The sequence below is a fragment of the Lepeophtheirus salmonis genome, chromosome 1 (assembly GCF_016086655.4).
Source record: "Lepeophtheirus salmonis chromosome 1, UVic_Lsal_1.4, whole genome shotgun sequence".
Lineage (NCBI taxonomy): Eukaryota > Metazoa > Arthropoda > Copepoda > Siphonostomatoida > Caligidae > Lepeophtheirus > Lepeophtheirus salmonis.
In genome coordinates, this window is record NC_052131.2 from 26,751,242 (window position 1) to 26,773,270 (window position 22,029).

Below are 22,029 nucleotides of genomic sequence, written 5' to 3' on the forward strand. Positions count from 1 at the left end.
AAAAGAGGAGTTGAGGGGGAAGTAGCGTATATTGTGTCCTTTTATTGTATACTCACAGACACAGTAACACACAGGTGCAATTGTTTTAAAAGTATACTCAGTATTTAATGGTCAAAAGATAATAATGAATTGGTGGAGAGGGACGGAGCGAGCGAGTCGCGAGGGAGTAGAAATCATCCTTTGATTTTTCCCCGCTTCAACGATGGATATTATTCAAATATTTCCCTCTTTTCTTAGCTACCAACTGATAATAATTATAAATGAAACCCGCTTATTTTAATAGTTATGTTTTCTTTTAGATACTTCTTGTTCCGTTACGTACGTTAGTTATAAATTCTATTAGTATCTTATCCGAGTGGATGGAATTATAAAATGCAGTTGGCCTTATCTATAAAATCGCAAAGGAATTTGCTCTCTCTCTCTAGCTATACTACAGGAGATATTATTTTATATAGAAAGAAGAAGGTTTCTCATATTACAAACTTCTTTCCTCTTATTTTGAAGGTCAAACAGAAAAATAAATGTGTACATAAGTAGAAAAATAGATGAATGTTTAAAGCAATCATGTTGACACAATATGATTGATTTGTTCCAAGAATAAGGAGATTCATTGTGGCCTAGGGAAGTCCCTTCCATTCCATAAAATAATATGTGCCTAATTTCAATAAACACTTGTTTATTGTTTGATAAGTGCTTCTCTATACGCTAGAAGTCCCTCACGACTGCGACAATAAAGAAATTATATACTGGCACTCAAAGATATTAATATAAATTATTATAATACATAGCATGTAATGATGAACAAGGGACAGGAAATTGAATGATTGAAAATAAAAATACATTTTTTGAGGAATAATAGTCAAATAAAATACCAATTATTGTTTCCTCAAAAGGATGTCCTTAGAAAACAGGTTTTGATTCTGAATAGAAAAAGAAAGAATAGATCCACATCTTTTAAAAAAATAAAAAATATTATTATAAGTAACTAGGGCCATACTAGAAAATAATATAAAACTACTCCTAGCCAAAAGTATTGGTGGCTAAAATAAAAACAGAAAACCTAACATTATTTTTTTTTTTTTTGTAAGGCCAATGCTCATCCAGAAATAAACATAAAAATATATTTTATGCATTCATAGCAAGCAGGATTTATGTACACAATAAAAAGGGTCTAAGTAATACGGAGGGTCAGGCGGGCGGGCAAAGGGAGTGCGTACAGGTAAGTAATTTGGATTTTTTATTATTTCAGTGAGTTCTCTCTACAGTGGTTACTTGCTATTCAGTTAAAACGTATAGTTGTTCCTGTTAGGACTCTCTCTGTCTCCTTCTGCCGTTAGGAGAGGAGGGAAAGAAAAAGAAAAAATACTTTATTGTTTGTTTGACAGTTTTGTTTTCTACTATTACTACTAGCTGTGCTGCTCAGTTGATTGTAGGTGTGTGTATGTGCTTACGTCATTGGGAGAAGGGTTGTTGTTGTCATTGTTGATGCTTCATTTGCTGATATGTGAATCCATCCATCCGTCTTCCACGAATCGGATAAAAGGAATTGTTGTGAAATGAGTTAATTTCTTTGTTTTTCTGCGAAAATACAAAGTAAATTAATAAAAATCAAGCCGTTTTGATGAGCAATTGGTAACATTGGATCCTCATGACGAGTAAGTTAATACATTTATTTTTTAAATATAATTCGGTTTTGTAAAATGTCTGCCGTTCTTCAGTCCATAGATAATTAGGATGGATCGAGGAGTTAAACATTTACTGAAATGTTCTGCAAATACAAATACCAATAGATCATGATTCGATATTTGTATGTGAGTGTAGTAGTAGTAGTAGGCATATCATATGAAGAATCATGGTTAGAAAGTTGAAATCCTATTGTTCCCCCCTCCCTTCATGCATGGTTTTCTATCTTTTCAATAGTACCTAGTCTTATTATTTTTTATTTTATACATTCTATGTACACAATATATATTAAGAGGATCAAAGTTAGTCTCTTCTTCAATTGAGATAATAGGTATTATGCTCTTTTTACATCTTTACATACGTTTATTACTCTATAATCGAGCAAATAATTGTCAACATATGGTTATTATATTAGATAAAATAAAATATTTTATAAAAAGTATTATTTTATGGATAGATTTTGTGAAATAAACCCAGATGATAGTATTTTATTTCTATCCTCCCTAGCATATATTTAATCTAAGCCATTTTAGTATATAACGTTGTATTTAGTATTAAAAGTTAAATATGACTGATTGAATTATTTTTTCTTCATTACACTTGATTTCATAGTCCATTTTGCAAGAATACGTATATATTTTGATTTCCCCCATTTGATAATATGTAAAAAATTATAGCATTTTTCGAATAATTAATTAATTATACCTAGGGAAAAGATAAGAAAATCCAATTATTTTGTAAATGTATATTTATTATTTTATCTCAGTAGTTGACAACTTTTCGATATAACCTTGTACAGAGTTATGTATATTCCTCTTCGCAAGACAATGTCAAAAAAAACATCATTAGTTAGTTGAAATAACGAGACCCTTGTGGATACCTTGATCCTACTATAATTACAATATATGTACTATGTGGTTTGTACACATTACTCTCTCGTCATCTATGTAACATTGTAACCACAGGGCATGGAAATTTAGCTTGAAATAAGAGGGTTTTTCTTGAGGGAGAGGGGATGTTCTTCTCTCCTTCCTTGAACTAACAACCCTTTTCCAATTGCATTTTTCTCACTTATGACAATGTCTCTAAAGCTGTTTTTTTCTTTTTTCTTTATGCAGCTTGTTGTTAGATTCGTATCTTGAGTGTGAATTATTCACGACTACCACCACTATTTTCATTTTTATCCACACATTGGTCCACTCTTGTAAATAATTATTCATATACATGTATATGTAGTCCCATAAACCCCCTTCTGTCTCTCTACATATATTGTATCCTTGAGTCTGTTATCATGTGTTGTTTATCTCTTGTTTCAATCCTGGATCTGTGGTTTGAAAGGAACATCAACATTCCTTTTCAAATGATTATTCTCCTCTTGACAGTTCTAATTGGATGTCTGATTAAATATTGTTCATTGAAGTTTATGTCTTTTGTTGAAGGTGGGTTGTACTATTGTCTTATGAGTATCATAAAGCTATATGTATTTCATATATTATACAAACTAGGGTTTTTCATTTCCCCGGAAAATGACTTTTGAGTGGGATTATTTTAGTAAATAATAAATTTTGCAAAATTTAAGTATGTGTTTCTTTTTATATTTTAATTAGAAATAATACATTTTATGCGTGTCAAATCCTATTCATGTATAGTATTTATTCTCACTATTCTTAAATTTTATCAATATCGCTAATAGTACGCGGGTTGTCTTTTGTAGCTCGCAGGCCAGCTTTTTTGAATTTCCATATTCGATCTGACCAACAAAAAAGTCATTAAATACAGAAATGCCGGGTAGGAGCAAAACCCCGATAAATCCCGAGAAAATGGGATTCTGAGAGAGAAATTCTAATATAAATATAGCATGCAACACAATTTTTATGATGATTTCAATAAATAATTTGGGAGGGAGTCATCGATGATAGTATTGTTAACTACTGCACATTCGTTAAAATATGATTTAACATTTATGTATTAATATATAAAATTCATATTGTTATATTCTATTGAATAATTTGAGGAATACTTCCTGATTCTTGTTGAATCGAATTTCATAGTGATGGGAGCGCTTATTTGCTAATTATTATAATTATAATGAATAAATGATAGTAACTTATATTTGTGGTGAGGGGGGTAAAAGTTGAATACATCCATATACAAGGTCTTTCAAGTAAATCAGGACCATCTTTAACTATATCCTGAACAATAAGGAAAGCATTTGGTTATTTCAATTTTAAAGTAAGAAGTTGAGCGGTTACTGTATCATCTTTTATTCGAATGAGAAACAATGCGAGTTCCTATTTCAAAAGGAATCTACCCCCTCTGACAAGACCCGCAAGATCCAAAACTTGTTGAAAGAAGAGAAGGTGCCATTTTGGGACCCCCATACCTTGACTTCTAACTCCCCCGATATGAATTCAATGGATTACTTATTTTAGGGGAAGTTACGATAGGAACGTCTCTGCTAATTCATATAACAGCATCGACTAATTGAAGTCCTCCATCATCGAGTAATAGGACAAATCCCCCCCGCAGACATAGTCAAGGCCTGCAAATCCTTTAGGCTTCGTCTCGAGCGAATGATTGGCGAAGATGGCCGACACTTTGACACATTGTATGATTTTTTTTCTTTTGTATTATTAGAACTTGTAAATAAAATTTCAAATATCTACTTGCTTCCCTTATTGATCAAAGATGCAGTTAAAGGTGATCCGGATTTACCTGAACTACCATGAATGATATCCAAATTAAAACCCGTTTCTTTCCCTTCCTAATGTCTTAATATTATATAATTACTAGGACGTACCCGTATTATATATTTTATTTCGAATTATTTTATTAATGCTTTAAACAACTCCAGAATTAAGTAAAACTTCCTCATTCAACCATAATGAAGATACATACTAAGAATAACTCGCTAATTCTTTTCTTCCTGCATTTACCTAATTAGAAATTCCTCTTTTTTAATTCGTATTAAATATATGTACGTTCTCCCTTTTTCCGTTAGTACAATAATTGGTTTTTCGGTGTGTGCGTGTGTGAGAAACGGGGAATCGGTCTTGTTTAATGGAAAAAAATTCAACTTATTAGCGAAAAAACAAACTTGCCCTCCAGAGTTCATGAATTTGGTGTGATCAGAATTTAACATAGCCCTAGGAACGCAACTTAGAAGTTTAAACAACTTTTATTTCATGTCTAAAGTCTGTATCTGTCTCCGTTTTTGAAATAAATAGCCTTTGCGTTTTTATCAGGAGACATACAATCATACATCAAGTATATAATATTATAATATAGTAGATGATACTACAGTCATTTGCAAAATGTTTAAAATACATACATATCCATGCATATTAATATTTGTATAGAAGTTCAGAGGTTACCATTTTAATTTGACATTTTTTTTTCCTTTTTTCGCGGTTACAAACCAGCAGTTTCCTTCATTTATATTACATTTATTTTCTCTGCTTACAGGACTACGGATTGGAGGAAATACACAAAGCTTCAACATGGTACTCTGGAAAGAGTGTGTGGCTTGGCTGGGCAACTTCAAAGTAATTCCCCCTGGTCATAAGCTCCTTCAAACTCCATATAATTCAAAACTATCGGATTTTGTGGCTCTCATAAGGTAGTTATACTAATACGTATTATAGATCTAGATACTATTGATTTTATTTTAGAGACGGTGTGCTCCTTTGTCAACTTGTGCATTCCCTAGATCCAAGTTCTGTGGATATGACTAGAGTCATTTATTCCGCTCCAGAGTCCCAAACGGGTCGATCCGCTTCGGATTTTATTTGTCGTCACAATATATTTTTATTCCTTCACGCTATTGTCTCGAATTTTTATCTCAACACGGACGAACACTTTTTCGAGCCTGAGGACTTATATTTGTGTCAGAACATTGGTAATGTCATTGAAACCCTAAGTGCTCTGAGTCACTGCAATAAAGTCAAACGCTCCTCCGTCCCAGGCTTTCCTAAGAAAGAGAAACATTTGGCAAAGAAAATCAAAAATGAGGAAAATATTTATTCTTCCATGAAGGAGATTTATGGGGATGCGGAAACTGAGTATATCTACGATTCCTTTGCTAAGGATATCTACAATGATACACAAGACAATTATGAAAACATTTATCAAACCATTTGTGCCCCTAAGACGCAGAGATTTAGGTATGTCACACTTTTAATTTTGAAACAACTCCTCCTTCCCCTACATGATGATCCATGATACGTTCGTCGTAGAGGCGATGGTGATGATGATGATCATCATCATGACATTTAAAAAAAATACTTTAAGGGAGATGTGTACATTGTACAATACGCAGATTTGCCAAGTCTTTTTTTCTCTCCTATAATTTTGTTTTATGTGCGAGTCTCTATCAACTTGCTTCTGTATACAAAAAGGCCTTGAAATCTTAATTAAAATTGTTTTAAAAGTCGAGGATATATGGTGGTAGAACATACATTTATGTTACGTCTCTTATTTAACGTGGATTTTAAAATGTACTTTTGTTTTTGGAAGACAAAGTTAGATAAATGTCAATAGTACATACCTATGTAGGTACGTGAAGCACACTAATCTTATAAAAAAAATTGAAATATACATATTACGTATATATGTAGTAACACACTATCAAAAGATAAAAACTACTTTTAAATTCAAGATAAAAATGATTAGGTTGTTATCCCTAGACCTATGTTGTATGTATGCTGTTTTTCCCTTAACCTTCTGATCACCACCTCATTCGACACTCATAAGAAACTAAAGATATTAAGAGTACAACATATACAGTATAATATACCTAATGATGGAAGAGATCATAAGTGAGTGATGGGGTGGAGAAGGAAATGTTGCTTTTCCTTTCTGAAAGGATCCTCTCGACATATTTCCAACTATGAGTAATATTATTTAAGTGCCCTATAAATTGTCTCTATTTCTATATATATAAATATACCTTTCTTTAATATCCTAGTTTGGAGATCTTTGGTTCAAGTCTTAAATCAAAGTCCAAAAGAGATCTTCCCATCAATGAACTCATCGACACAGAGGACAAGTATCTCGAAAATCTCATCATGGTACGAGACGTCTTTCGAGATCAGCTCACATTACTTTCATCCAAGGACAAGGAGCTCATCTTTTATAAATTGGACGAGCTTATTCGTCTTCACACAGAGATCCTTACGGGTCTTAACATAAAAGGCTCCCATGTTGGAGAAATCTTTCTACGGCTCAACCCCATTATTGCTCGACTCTATGGAGACTATTGCGTTCATCTCCCTCGATCAATGGATTTTATTACAGTCTTGGAAAAAGAGGATCCGAAGCTGAGGGCTCAGTTGTTTACGTGTCAAGCCAAAGCAAGGCCCACTACTTTTCCTTTAACTAGTCATTTGATTCTACCATTTCAACGTTTCCTTAAGGTATTCATATATTAAACACGTTCTACATGATGACGCATATTTATTTATTTCGCCTATGGTGACTCATTTTCTAAAGTGATTAGAATTATAATTTTAGTAGTGGGAACGTGAGGATGCAAAAATGAATTTCGATAGGATGAGTAAATATACAGCAAACTGACTGATACTCTTCTTACCTGATGAGAAAAGAAAAGGGTTGAGGGTTGTTCATGATTGGCATACTCAATTAAACTTTCAAATGTTTTTTTTCTCTCTATAGAACTCTGAGATGATAATAGATGTACAATGCATGTATATATTTATCTAAATTGGAAGAGATGGAATATATATATATATATTATGCATGTATTTTGACATAATATTATTTCGTAATAATGAGAAAAGTCGATTTGTGATCATTGATGTATGAAAAAGTAACATTTAATTTCCTGTTTTTCTTAAATAGTTAACTTGTAAGACGTTTGATTATCCATTCATTTTCTTTTCAAAATGTTTATATTATGTAGAATATTCATCATATGTATATATATGTTATAGTATTTATTTTCAAAGATAGTTATTCATTGCCTTGGCAAGATAGATGTGTAATTATCTATTATAATCAGTCATGTCATCATATGTTAAAAATATTTATGGAGTACATATATAGACTCATGAAATAATAACGATACTTTATTATTTGAGGAAGTTATAAATTACCTAATTTATTGTTATTTAATTCATTATTTTATGGACATATTATGTATATTTGTATTATTTTTATAATTATTTTTCAGTATCACTTACTACTTAAGGAAATACTCAAATTAACTCCGGAGGATCATCCGGAATATTCGAGTCTTAAGAGAGCCACATCCGAAATGAGTGAAGTCGGCGAGAGGGTCAATGAAAGGAAAAGGGACTTTGAGTTAGCTCAACAGCAAATCCAGTCAGATGAAAATGATTTAAATTTTATTAATAGAGTCGAAAAAACCATCAAGCTTATGCAACTTCCTCGTGGAGCTCAATTAAGTGACTTTGGTCGACTTCGTAAAGCTGGGGAACTCACTGCAGAGAATAGTTATGGTGCCAGGCTCTCGGACTATGCATTTTTATTTGATACCATCATCCTTCTCTGTACAAGGCCGAAATGGCTTCAACATCGCTATCGATTTAGAACAGCTGTTAAAATCCGTGACTACAGAATCGGTCAAACCTCTCCCTCGCATCCAAATAGCATACCCTTATTCCATCGAATCGTGCCTCATCCTACACCTCATCTACTCTTTGTTTGTCGAAATGCAGCAGATAGGGAGGTTTGGAGAAAAGCCATTACAGATGCAGTAGATGTGGTTGAGCCGAAAGAGAATGCAGAGCGAGGACATGTTCTAGCTATGACTACATTCAAGGAGGAGACGTCTTGTTATTGCTGTAATCGAATAATGGCCGGTATATTTTTCCAGGGCTATCGCTGCCAGAGATGTCAGGCTCTTCTACATAAAAAGTGTATCGGGGATTATCCTTGTCTAGAAGTTGGTTCCACCAACTCTAATGCATCCAGCATCAATAATAACGGACTCACCAAATGTGATAGTGTTACACTGCCAACAGTCATCAATGAACCCCTTGAGCGTTCTGAATCAACATTGAGTCTGTCTCCAGATAGCAAACAGCCTTCTGCGGATCGAGTCTCTAAACTGCAACGAGAAACAGAGGAAGAGCTTATCAATATCCCTGTAGAAAGACAGTCATGGTTCGCAGGGGATTTGAATCCAAAAACAGCATCTGTTCGCTTACAGTCCCTTCCTGTTGGTACATTCCTTGTACGTAAAAGAGTTAATGGTGGCTATGCTCTTGCTTTGAACACTCCTGGAGGAGTAAAACACATGTGCATTCAGTCCGATGAGTACGAAAAGGAATTTTATTTCTCAGACGCTAAAAGATTTAAGTCTATTGCTGAAATGATAATCTACTATAGAAATCGTGAATTAACGGATAATTTTAATTACGATGACTTGAAAGGAGTTCATTTGAGGACTCCTTTCAAGGATATTTAAGAAGAAGAAGATTCAAGTTATTTGGGAACATTATTATTATTTTATCTACTTATAATTTATATATTTATTTGAGTAGAAGTGATTCCAATGTTTAGTTTATATCTTGACAGTCGACAAAGAAACAAACTTTTATTATTATTGTTATTTAGATTTTATTTCTATAGTGCATATATACATATTTATTTATATATATTTAAACCTATATATTATATTGATATATCGTATTCTTTGAGATCCCTGGTTATTGTTACACAAATTATAAAAATTATTATGAATATTATAAAAAATATATAGATAGATATTTATCAATTCCAAACTGACTTGTTCCACCTTTTTTCTTATTTTTCTACCGCGCTCCTACTGCATGTACACATTTACAAAAACATATCCTATTATTCCCTACATTTAGTTTCGAGGTGGGGAGTAAACAGGGACCTGAGCAGGAGGGAGAACTCCGTCTCCTTTAATAATATCAGCAGCTCTCTCAGCAATCATGATTGTTGGTGCATTCAGATTCCCACTTGCAATACTCGGCATAATAGAGGCATCCACAACACGGAGTCCTTCGAGTCCAACCACTCTGGTGCAGGGATCTACCACAGTCATGTTGTCAGAAGTTGATCCCATTTTGCAGGTACATGAGGGATGGTAAGCAGAGTCAGCCTTGTCTCGAATAAATGCATCAATGTCCTTATCTGAGGTTAACTCGTGTCCTGGAGCAATTTCAATTCCTCGATAGGGATCAAAGGCAGGCTGAGCAAAAATATTTCGACTTAGCCTCACAGACTCTCGCATTTCATGTACGTCAAAATCTGAAAGCGAAAATATGATTATTATTAAACTTTTAATGATCTTTAGTACCTCAGTTAAATTAGAATTGCTCAATCTCTCCTTATGTACATAATTGCTTTAGATCTATCGATCAATACTATGCAATAGCAATATTAAATAAATCCATCAATATTTTTACGAAATACATAAACTTTTCTCATTCATGGATATTTTATTCCCCGATGGAATAGATTGATATTATTTAAGACTCCATCGTCGATGGAGGGGAAAATATTTGCTGGGGCTGCCTGAAAGCCTTTTTCAACCAATACGAATTTTCTCAGTAATAATTTTGTCTTATGACATGTATGACTTATTAATAATGACTCATTATACCCCTAAAGATGTTAATGAGTGACATGGGGATATAATGAGTTGATTCATCTTTATTTATTTTTGGATAAATTAATACTATCCATAATTGTGGGTTTATTTTTACTTTTTGCATTCCACAAACAAGAACGAGTTTTTAACACAATTGAGAACCTGGTTTACTTAGTCACTCATATATGTATGTACCTATGGAGGTATGTATATTTATATAAAGATTCTAGTCTTATTCAAGGAAAACATGAAGCATTTAAGAAATACAAAGGTGAATTAAGGAATAAAAAGCAATTGTGATGATCAAATGCGGGTATTCAATTTTGTAAAAAAAAACATATTATTATCATACCCATTTCAAAATAACCCTTTGATTGTCATCTAAAAGAACGGAAACCAAGTATCAATCATGATGTAAAATACTAATATACACTCATTTGTACATTGGATTAACTCCCTACAAATTGAAGATTCACTTACCCGTAGATAGATAGTTGGGTTGAATGATAGGATGATCCCTGGGATCCTTACTCTTCAATTGTATCCAACCTCTTGAAGAACTTCTCATGGGACCAACATGAACCTAGCATAAATTAAAACATTGTAACAAAACAAAAATAACACAAAATGGTATTAAAAAAATTCTACTTGATATGCTTCGATCTTAGGGGATTGTCGTCCATGATCAATTACTTGACTCGGTAAGAAATGAAACATAATATTAGGGTGAGATACATCGGGTCTTGATCTTACAAAGCCTCCAGATTCTAAATGGGTCGTTGATGCACTTCCTGTTTGATTATAGAACCATTGTAATCCTACTTGAATCATGCGCAAGCCTTTTTGATCCTTAAGTAATGTAATAGGCTTTTTGCATTCCTGAACAACATAGACTTCTAAATGATCCTGAAGGTTCTGTCCCACACCTTGAATATCGGCCACAAGTGGAATATCCATTTCTTTCAAGTGTTGTGCTGGACCAACGCCGGAGAGCATGAGGAGTTGAGGTGAATTGATAGATCCTCCACTGAGAATAACTTCATCTGCATATACCCTCTTCAACTCCTTTCCATTTCTAAGATACTCTATCCCAATGGCTCTTTTCCCATCAAATAATATACGTGTGACTAGAGCACCAACCTCTGTAGTCAGATTGGGTCGACTTAGAGCGGGCCTCAAATAAGCACTTGCCGTGCTATTCCGCATTCCCTTCTTAATAGTCATTTCAAATTGGGACATTCCTTCCTGTTGGTATCCGTTGACATCATCTGTAAAGGGATAGCCAGCTTGTTGTCCAGCCTCTAACCACACGGAATGAAGTGAATTATTCGAAGTACCACGGCTAACATGGAGGGGCCCATTCCCTCCTCTATAAGCACTAGGACCACACTCATGTGTTTGGGCTTTCTTGAAATAAGGAAGACAATTTTGGTAGTTCCATCCTTCTGCACCCTCAGACTCCCAACGATTTTGATCTTCTGCATGACCACGTATATAGACCATTGCATTAAGAGAGCTAGATCCTCCCCATACACGACCTCGAGGCCAGTACATAGACCGATTATTCATGTGTTTTTGAGGAAGAGTATTATAGTACCAATTGTATTTATCATCACACAGATTGTACATCAGGGCTGCAGGCATATGAATCTTCCATTGAAGATAACATGATCCTAAAAAAGTATCCTTGGGACCCGCTTCCAATAGAAAGATAGAGTTTGAACTATAAAAAAAATGGGTTAAAGTATGAAATTCTCTCATCTATGAACTTTGTTCACATTGACATCCATAAATAATTATTAATATATAGTGTTTTCTACTAAGAGCTTAATTTCTCAAGAGAATGAGCTCATAATCAGAGAGCAAAGAAGTACGTAGTATTCAGAAATGAATTAATGTTTCGTGTTATCAAAAAAGTAATTACAAAGTATTAACAGTAAATCCTAGTTCATGCAAAGTTGAGCAAGCGTTTTTAAAATCTGTTAAGCGTGTAATACATGCTATAAAAAACCATACTATGGCATACTTTCAAACGAAAAAATGGATGAATTCCATCTTGAGAATTGATATAATGAATGACTAGATAAATAGAAATAGGGGAGGGGAATGGAGTCTGAATATAATATAATAACATGCAATCTTGAATTAAAAAAATAGTCTCTATAAAAAATGTTTTATTCAATAATTAACTGAAATAATGTACAGTTTGTGTTTCTTCATATAATAATTATTTTTTTTTCAAAAAAGAAAAAGAAAAGAAGAAGTAGTATTGACTATTATTTAACAATAGTACTAATTTTGATACAAAATTAAAACTATAAGTACTTTAGAGCTCCATGATACAAGGAGAAAAACCCATCAAATTAGCTAATTTGCAACAAATTTAAACATGAGTTCTCAATATACATATTTTATGAAAACGTTTTTAATAAGTATAATCTTAAATCATTGCCTCTTTTCAGTGAGTCGATTTGATAAAACACAACCCGCGGATCCAGCACCAACAACGATATGACTATAGGTAGAGAGCCCTCTGGAACCTCTTGGCTGTGAAAAATTTCCTTTGGAAGCTATTTTGAATAGGCCCCTCGAAGTAACTCGATGGGTCTCAACTTTATCGGGATCATGTGGTAAAAATAAATCAACACAGTCCTTGACATCATCCACAATAATATCTGCATCCATCAAATCTTTGGCTGACCCTACACCACTCAGTACTCCCACTGTAAGTCCTAAGCCTGCAGCTTGTCCCATAATTGTGTCAGCAGGGGTATCCCCAACCATAACGGTTTTTGAGGGGTCGATATTTAGTTTGTTACAAATATATATGGCGTTATGAGGATCCGGTTTTGGTTTAGAAAATGAATCATCTCCACAAACAACGATATCCACAAGTGAACCCAAATTCTCCTTATCAAGGAATTCTTCTGTCCCAGAGCGGGAATCAGAAGTGCAGATTGCAATATGGATTCCTTGACTCCTTAATCTAAAATATGAAAGATTAAATGGTGCTTTGACAGTGACACCCAATCTAATAGATGCAGAAATTTACTAACCTCATAAACAAATCGTGAAGATTTCCTGTGAGCTTTATATCCATATTATCAGGAGTATCCCTCCAAGACTGATTCAAATACTCTTTAGCTTTAAACTCACACAACACTTGAGGATGATTAGTTAACATTTCTTTAACTTTCTCCTTTAATTGTGGATGAGTATTTTCAGCTAAAGATCCAAGTTTTACTTTGGAATTTGCTTGATCATATCCTAATACCTCAAAGAGATTACAAGCAAGATCTAGTCCAGAAACATCGTTCATTCTGCAATGTACTAGTACATATTAATCATATTTTAAAATGAGTATACTAAAAAATAACCTGTTGGCAAAACTCTGGCACCAAGGAGTCCACATCGTATGGAAACAAACCAATGTTCCATCTTTATCAAATATAATTGCTTCTGGTTTAAACTCAAGGTTATCCAATACTAACAATTTAGCAGAGGGGGATGCTTGCTTCGAAATTGAGGTACCAAAGTGTCGACCTACCAATATAAAAATCCTTTATTCCTGAACAATGAATAAATGTATAAATACCTTTTAACAAGAGAGCAGTAACCTTTCTTAAAACAATCGACATCTTGCACTCTTGGGGAACTAAACTACAGTGTCAACATCAATTGTCATTACGAGAACAACTGACAAGAAGATTTTATGTTGCAGAAATAATATATAATAACAACATGGATAGAGAAAGGGGGGAGAGAAGCTGAGTACGGCTGGAAATTTATTATTTATCCTTTTTCAAGATTTTTTTTTCTTGTTTTGTGTATTTATTTATAGCTCACATCTGGAGGGAGCGAGTACAAATCGTTTTTAAGAAAAAAATATTATATTAATTGGGTACTATATATTTATTTGAGAGTGGAAATAATTTCACCTGTTATTAATTATATTATTGCATTAAATAGTTACCATGAAATAACTAAGTAAACAAAGAACTTTCTTTATTGCATATTTCGTATCATAGGCTTATCGTCGGCAAGGAAGAGAAAGACGGAGAATAGTATGTTAGAAAGAGAGATAGCTTCTCTTTTTTACAGAGTAATGAGGCACTCTTATGCCCTATGGCATTCAATACATGACTTGTAAAGGATTTACGTACGTATTAATATATTTGTTTGTTTCCATATATTTATAAGCGATTCATTATGAAAGAAAAGAAAATAAGGGAAATTTCCATTCGAGAAACCTGAAACAACATAATAAATATGTAGAGCGTAATATTCCAGGGAGTACTTTCTGAATGTTCCCTTTAATGGTGATCCATATACTGTGATCTTCCGTATCCTAAGCCACATCGCAAATTCATTTTAAACATATGGAAACGATATACGAATAATTTAACTACATTTATTTTTTGTACAACGTATTCATATGTTATTTAAAAGTATATAACTAAGGAGGTCATAAATGTATCTGCGTTATTATTGAATAATTCAAATTGATATGATCAGAATAATTGATGCAGGGTCATTTATTTATATTTAAAGATATTTTTTAGTACATTTTCCACAATAAATGAAATAATGGAAATGAGTATAATTAAGGACCAAAGTAAAAATACTCCTTGAACGTTATTAATATTCAATGGTTGTTGACTCTTTGTTGTCTCTACAGATAAACTATTCCTAACTCCTTTCTCCATTGTGTCTCTCCGAATTTTACCAATGATCCCACCCTCAAAAAGCTGTGTAATCCTTCTACTTATTTCCCGTCCATATAAATTAACCATAGGGAATCCATAGCTAGACATGAAGCCCTTATACTTTTGATTCAGAATGTGAAGTTGAGTCTCTCCAAATCTAAAATGAAACAAATTGAATCATATATTTAAAGTACGTCAGTGTTACTATACTCATTAGTATAGTCTGTTAAAATATTAAATTTTGCACTGAGCATGGAGAAAATTAAGTCATTTTTTCCTTCATAGCACGCTTTGAATGCATCTTTTGCATTGTCGAATTTGATGTAGTCGTCACCAATTAATTTTCGAACGTTTTGATTTGGACTATTCCGTCCATGGTTAATTAGAGAAAGTCCGATTCCTCCCATCGGAACTGTACTTTTATCTAAAAGATCCTTCACTGTGTCAATGGGAGGAGGAACATGAGGGACAGTCAGAACAGATATCAAACTTCCCTTATAGCTCAATGTGATTATGAACATGTTGATTATGTAGATTCCAAGAAATACTTTAAACGTTTGAGTCCTTTGTTATAAAGAAAGATGCACATTGATTAATTATAGATGATAAGAAGTCAAAATAAAGCAAAACTTACATGTAGGAATTGGTTAAAGAGGTTGATTGATCCAAAACGATGTGGATTAGATCAAACGTACCGTCGTAGAGCCTTTTAAATACTTCCTTATGGCGAAACGCGTAGAGATTAACAAAGATTATACAAATGATGAGAGTAATGACTAGAGCCAACCAGAGTTGTTTACCGAAAGGGAATATAATGGCTTGCCATTGAGGCAAAGGATCAGGCTTTCGTGTCTGATGGACAATTGTGAATATTGATACAACTGATTAAATACTAATTTGAAGTACTACTCACAACAAATATCCCGTAATCAAAACGATAGGGAACACTGAAAGCGACCACTTCATACCTCTCCAAACTAACGTATATATTTGCAATTCCAATATCTGCTTTATATTCATAGAGATTGCCTATAATCCCAGTAGGTATTGCGGTTCCATTTTCATCAAACTTGACACTTCCCCAGAATTTATTATCGTCAGGAAGGGAGATCTTTCCAATTTCAAAGTTAATAGACTTTGCTATCAATTTTATTAAATTGTACTGAAAAAAACAAAATGATATTGCTAACTTGTAACTACATAGTTATAAAATGATGTCTCCTTACTTCATATCCTGTATGGTAGACAGTTCCATTCGAAAAGGTATTAAAAAGAAGATATGGAGGGAAATGAAAGGCAACAATGTTTAAATTCCGTCCCCTCATGTCATGAACGACATCCTTGAAAATATTGAACCCATTTATTGCAAGCTGTGATCCATTCCAGAAATCCTTCTCGTAGGCTTTTGGATCTTTTTCGATCAATGGCAAATAAACGGGATATTTACCTTCCCTCCCAAGGACTCCACTCTTTATTTCAATAATAAGGACATTAGGTGCGTGTTGTAAAACAGAGTCATATAATAAGCTAAAAGAATCCTCAGATGAAGTAATGATTGTAAACTTTCCCGTGTTCAGCCTCATTTCCTGACGGAATTCTTGAATGAAATCCCTCACCAGACCTTTTGATTTCCCGGAAATGATATAGAAATGACAAAACAAGCTAGCTTTCCTCATATCTCCTTTTTCAACATCATGGAGAGCAAAGACCTAAGGAAAAAAGCATTTAAGTAAGTCTGGAGCATCTGCAAGATTATATATATTTTTTTGGAGGCCGAGGGGGAGCTTGGTTTTTGGAATTATTTTTTGTTTTTTTGTGAAAAATTCAATATTTTTGTCAAAAAATATTGAATTTTTATTTTGACAAAAAAAAATTCAAAAATTCCACGGTTACTTACAAAAAAAAAATTTCAAATATTAAATTTTTTAGAAAAAAGTTTCATAAATCTACAGCTATTCACAAAAATTAAATTTTTTTTTTGAATTTTTTTTTCAAAAATCCACAGTTATTCACAAAAAATAAAAAAATTTGAAAAAAAAATCAAATATTAAATTTTCTACTATAAAGTAAAATTTCCTTAATTTGGGGAGGGATACAGCCCCTGTAGCCCAGCCCCCGCCGACGCCCCTTTAAGTATACGAAAACTAAAGTGGAAACACTTACTTGTAGGGCTAGTCCTTGTGAGTGAAGAGACTCAAAATCAAATTCATCTTGATGATGACGATGATCAGTAATGACATTTACACATTTCGCTTTTTCAGATTTGTACTTCTTGAATATGAAATTAAGGAAATTTGTGTTGCTGGATATACGTTTATAACCATTTGGAGTAAGAAAATCCCTTCCAAATGAAAATCCTAAGCATATAAATAAAATAAAGAGGAATAAATTGAGTGTCATCATAGATTCAAGTCCAAGAGTCAAATGACAAAATGAGAAATAGATGATCTTATTAATAATTATAGATTTTAAAATTACATGTTTAATTACTTATATGAGAAATAATGAGGATATTAATTATTGAAGTGGGTGTTGTTCCCAATTAGTAGGTACCACACCCGTCACCCTAGCTCCTCAATAATTGATTGAAAATTATATGACCTTTAATTATATCAAATATTCAAATATATAACCTTTCGTTTCATTAATTAATTATGTATTACCAAAAATAACAAATTCTGATATCCAAGCAATCCTTTAAAATTGAATTTTCGTTTAGAAAATGATCAAGACGTTTACTTTTTAGAGGTTTTTTGAATAATGAGCGGAAATGAGTGATGTTCATGCTTTCCGTTAATTTTCAACGCCTAAGCGTGAACAAGTTGAACGACCAAACAAGTCTACAAAATTTTACTTTTTCAAAAAGGAAATAAATATATCCAAATATTAATACGTAAACAAAGGAATTTTATTTATTATAACTTTTATGTTGATTATTGATTTTTTGTCATATAAAAAGGGTAAAAATACTCAAAAATTTCAAATCGAAAATTCTTGAAAACCAAATTTTATAGGGAAAAATTAGTTACAGATTTTTAATCATCACTTTGAGTACTAGACAAAAAAAAGAAGAGGAATTTAATTGATTTTTGGGGAAGTAAAATGTTGCTGACTTTTGTTATTTAATCAACCTCTTATTGATTATTAAAATGTAACACATTTGGGCGTGAAAACAATTGAAAATTTGAGGGTTTAATTTATTTGAAACAAAACCCCTAAAATATGGTGGTTTTTTATACTTTAAATTGTATTTTATCAGAATTCGATGGTTGCATATCAAATATAAGTAGATTTTTGAAATTAACATAAAATTTTACAAAATATAATTTAATTTTATATCAGTTATTGATTTTTTCATACTCAAAAGTTGCATCAAGCCTATAAAAAGAACACAAATACCCAAAAATTTATAATTGAATATACTCAAAACCAGATTTGATACAAAAATACGAATCATAAATTCGTGATCATCTTGTTAAGTGCTATTATAATTGAAAATATAATTAAAAAGATTTTTTGTTGTTGTATTAACATAAAACATCTTGAACAGTTCATTTTTGATCAATTTTTATCCAAGTTTGATCAACTATAATTATTAACATAGATGAAAATAATATGCTAATATGCTTTTTGGGATAAAGTAATCACTGATGCGTGAAAGAAATAAGTAACACTTAGGATTTATTGTGGAGTGTTGGATTCGAAATAGAATTGCAGATTGACATCGGAGTAATTTCTGCCTAAATCATTTTTGATACAGATTAGGATTTATGTTTTTTTAGTCATCTCATAACTTGCAACTAATTTAATAAAACGTTATGTAGCTCTTATCACAGACATTCTTCAAATTGTGAGGGTGTTTCTGCTTCTTTAATCCTAATCAGTGTTTTCATTGTTGATTGGTGAATTCGAATCAGCTCTTCTTAAGTTTTGAACAATTTTAAAATTTATTGAATAATAATTTCATAGTTGGAAAGAATTGGTCAACGGGTGAATCTTCTGGTTATATTTTTTTAAATACTCTAAAGGACAAATCTATACCGGTTGAAGATTTAAATTACCATTTTTCTGTTCTATGGATTAAATAACAATAATAAAAATGAGTATAAGCCGGCCAAAACTCCTTTTGAGCTGATCTTATAATAAAAGTAAATAAGTATTCGTATGCCCCAGCTAGAAGAGATAGAAACAAAGACAGAGAAGAAAAGAGATAGACACAAAGAGAGAAAAGAAAAAGCATTTGATCCGAGGACTCCCTTGAATGTTCGTTTTTTGGAATCCCTTACTCACTACGGGTATGCAACGAGTCCTCTTGTGTCCATGAAGCTTGAAATAGTTTATTTATACAGTTTAAGATATTAGGCTTAATGTTATAACAAATTGTATAGAATATCTTTTCATTTTCTCTGTCTTTTTTTTATCTCTTTTCTTCTTCTCTGTCTTTGTTTCTATCTTTTCTAGCGGGGCGTACGAATACTTATTGACTTTTATTATGAGATCAGCTCAAAAATGAGTTTTTTCGTGTCTTTATCTTAAATTGACAACGATGTAGAGCGTTTTTTGGGGAGGCTCTTTTTTTTAAAGTTAAAGTTCATACTTTCAGCTATCAAATGCAATACTTTTAAGCTTTTTGAATCTATTCGTCTTGAAGCTATGATCCTCTGAACAAAAAGCACCTATTTTCATCTTTAAACAAAGATAACTCGAGTTAAAAGTATAATGCAGACATTTTAAAAATGCTTTTAGACTTTTTTAACATTCAGGCTTAAAATATATTAACATAATTTATCTCTGTCTTCAACATTGAGAGCTTAAAACAGCTTTGAACTTTAAAAATAACCAAAATTGAAAAAAAAATGTATGCCCTTTTTCTGAGAGAAAAATTAAGACCTTATTGGAATCAAGTGATCAAACTGTACTAAGTTGAGTATGTACTGTTCTTGGGGATAAAAAAAAGTGTTATCTGGGTTACTATATCTTTCGGTTTAGCATACCAACAAATATTTTATGCACGTCTATTCATAGCTAGTGATAAAAATCGAGTGCATTCTTTAGCTTGCCGGATTGTTTTTTCGAGTTGGCATACTGAAGAGTAAATTTTATTCTCCTAAGTTGCTGTCAATATTATTTAATTCCCGATGAGTGAACTTACTTTTCTACTGCATACATTGAACATTTTTGGATGTTTATAAAAGACGAAGAGTAATCTCAAGGATTTTTTTAGAGTTATAATTGTTGGTCCTTGTTGGAATCGGATTAGAATTAAGGATCAACATACGAGTAATTATCTCTTATGTCCTTGTTTATTACCTTCTCCCCATTCACCACAGCTGTTCGTAGCTGATCTAATGAAGCGCCATGACAGCTAAGCTGCTCTCTTCCAAAACATTTTTTCAAATTGACAGGGTTACCTTGTTGATTTTTTTTTTTTTAACATCCCAAAAATACTGTTCATGGCACCTTAATGCTTTTAGCAGACAAAAAATGGTTATGTAGACCACTAATTTGGTCAAATATGTATCACTGTGTCTTCGCTTCGTTACTTGGTGAGGAGCCATGGCCAACACACCTAATGAAAATTTAAAAATATCAAATAATAGCCAAAAAAATATGATTTCTTTTTAATATGCATAGTTATCCTGTCTCTCACTTTCAAAAAAGGTTCGTGGAGCTAGGTTGGTTGGTTTATAACTTGATGCCATCCTGATAAAATATCCCCTTGACCAAGGCTATTGCCAATTACCACCCGTCCTCTTTTCGTCGGGTATGTACACTTTTTATATCCTGTCCGGATATTTTTTATCAATTCATCAAATGTTCGGCTTTTTGCGAGACAAACAGTTGAATATCGACTTTTAACAATAAAAAAAAATTAAAAAAAAGACAAAAATTAAAAACTTTTTTAATTAACAAACGAGATCTTTTCAAAAAATGATCAAAATTTATAAATATTTTATTTTTAAATTTTCGAATTATTAACACCCTCTCTCTATACATGATTTAGCAGCGTGTTCTCTTTTTCGGAAATCAATGTATGGGCAGTCACCCTAACTAACATGTATGAACCATGATAAATAAAAAATCATCATATCACGAAGATTTAAAGAGTATTTGACCTATTTTGGGGGATTATTTTTATTTATTGATTTATGGATCCTACAATATAATTGACCCTTGTCCTTTATTATGCATTGAAATAGTGTATGTAACAAATTTAATGTCATGTTATGTATACATGAAACCAGAAGTTTAAAAAAATGCAGATTAGGAGTTTCTAATACACGGCGCTACCTCGATAAATAAAAATACCCTATTTTTTATGTTGTCAGCTGTCGATTCCCTCGTCTCACTGGATACGTCATGGTTATTTCATAAGTTATTCATTTTGATAAATAAATGAAGTATAAGTTATACTTATAGTAGGAGATGGAGTTTGAGTAAGGAGAAGGCGGGAGGGAGACAGTTGGTATTACTGAATTAATACAGTTATTAGTAAATCATTACTTAGCAATTTTATATAATATATTACAGTGTAAAAATACTATGTTACGTAGGATTATAATATTATGAAATATATATAATATGTAATTTATTTTAAAAATTGTTGCGTAATAATATGACATTGATAGTCTGGGAGTGTCTAAGAGATAAATAGCAGTTGGTGTGATTGACTTATTTCGCTAATTACCAGATGATTTCAAGCATTTTTTCTGTTTCTTTTCTGATAAAATGTTGCGTGATACAATATAGGTAATGACTTGTATAATCTACGGGCAATGTGGAAAATAGGGAATTTTGCAAAATGTTCGGTCAATCTATATAATTTCCAATAGATTGGTCGATGGTCATTTTAACTTCATTTACTTTGTCAGCTGAAATTATTGTGGATAATTTGATTATTAAACAATTCATTAGAATCAATTTGATCATTGAGGATTAGATTATGAAGCAATTTGATACTCTAGTTTATTTTCATTGAAATTTATATTATATTCACACAATCAAACTATTGTATGATAAGAAATTGTCACGATA

The 22,029-nt window shown here is 32.4% G+C and overlaps 3 protein-coding genes across 4 annotated transcripts; 1 reads left to right on the plus strand and 2 right to left on the minus strand.

Annotated features, from left to right (window-relative positions):
• Positions 1 to 1,261: 1,261 nt before the first annotated feature.
• On the plus strand, positions 1,262 to 9,453 carry LOC121121651 (protein vav). Of its 2 annotated transcripts, none has more exons than XM_040716620.2 (5): positions 1,262 to 1,655; positions 5,149 to 5,302; positions 5,355 to 5,846; positions 6,650 to 7,097; positions 7,874 to 9,453. In XM_040716620.2, exons 1-5 carry the CDS (start codon positions 1,649 to 1,651, stop codon positions 9,131 to 9,133), a joined length of 2,361 nt encoding a protein of 786 aa, XP_040572554.1. In that variant the 5' UTR covers positions 1,262 to 1,648; the 3' UTR covers positions 9,134 to 9,453. The 2 variants fall into 2 exon arrangements, with proteins under 2 accessions (XP_040572554.1, XP_071746379.1); XM_071890278.1 differs by lacking the exon at positions 1,262 to 1,655 and adding an exon at positions 4,685 to 4,950.
• LOC121121642 (choline dehydrogenase, mitochondrial) lies at positions 9,261 to 14,776 on the minus strand. The gene is made up of 7 exons (XM_040716613.2): positions 13,884 to 14,776; positions 13,666 to 13,831; positions 13,345 to 13,608; positions 12,741 to 13,274; positions 10,937 to 12,011; positions 10,769 to 10,871; positions 9,261 to 9,945 (listed from the first exon to the last, which is right to left on the minus strand). The coding sequence occupies exons 1-7, from the start codon at positions 13,924 to 13,926 to the stop codon at positions 9,539 to 9,541; spliced, it is 2,592 nt and encodes an 863-aa protein (XP_040572547.1). The 5' UTR covers positions 13,927 to 14,776; the 3' UTR covers positions 9,261 to 9,538.
• Positions 14,777 to 14,796: 20 nt separating this feature from the next.
• LOC121121661 (ionotropic receptor 21a) lies at positions 14,797 to 17,413 on the minus strand. The gene is made up of 6 exons (XM_040716629.2): positions 17,158 to 17,413; positions 16,221 to 16,703; positions 15,908 to 16,156; positions 15,629 to 15,846; positions 15,205 to 15,558; positions 14,797 to 15,151 (listed from the first exon to the last, which is right to left on the minus strand). Exons 1-6 carry the CDS (start codon positions 17,395 to 17,397, stop codon positions 14,824 to 14,826), a joined length of 1,872 nt encoding a protein of 623 aa, XP_040572563.1. The 5' UTR covers positions 17,398 to 17,413; the 3' UTR covers positions 14,797 to 14,823.
• Between the last annotated feature and the right edge of the window lie 4,616 nt (positions 17,414 to 22,029).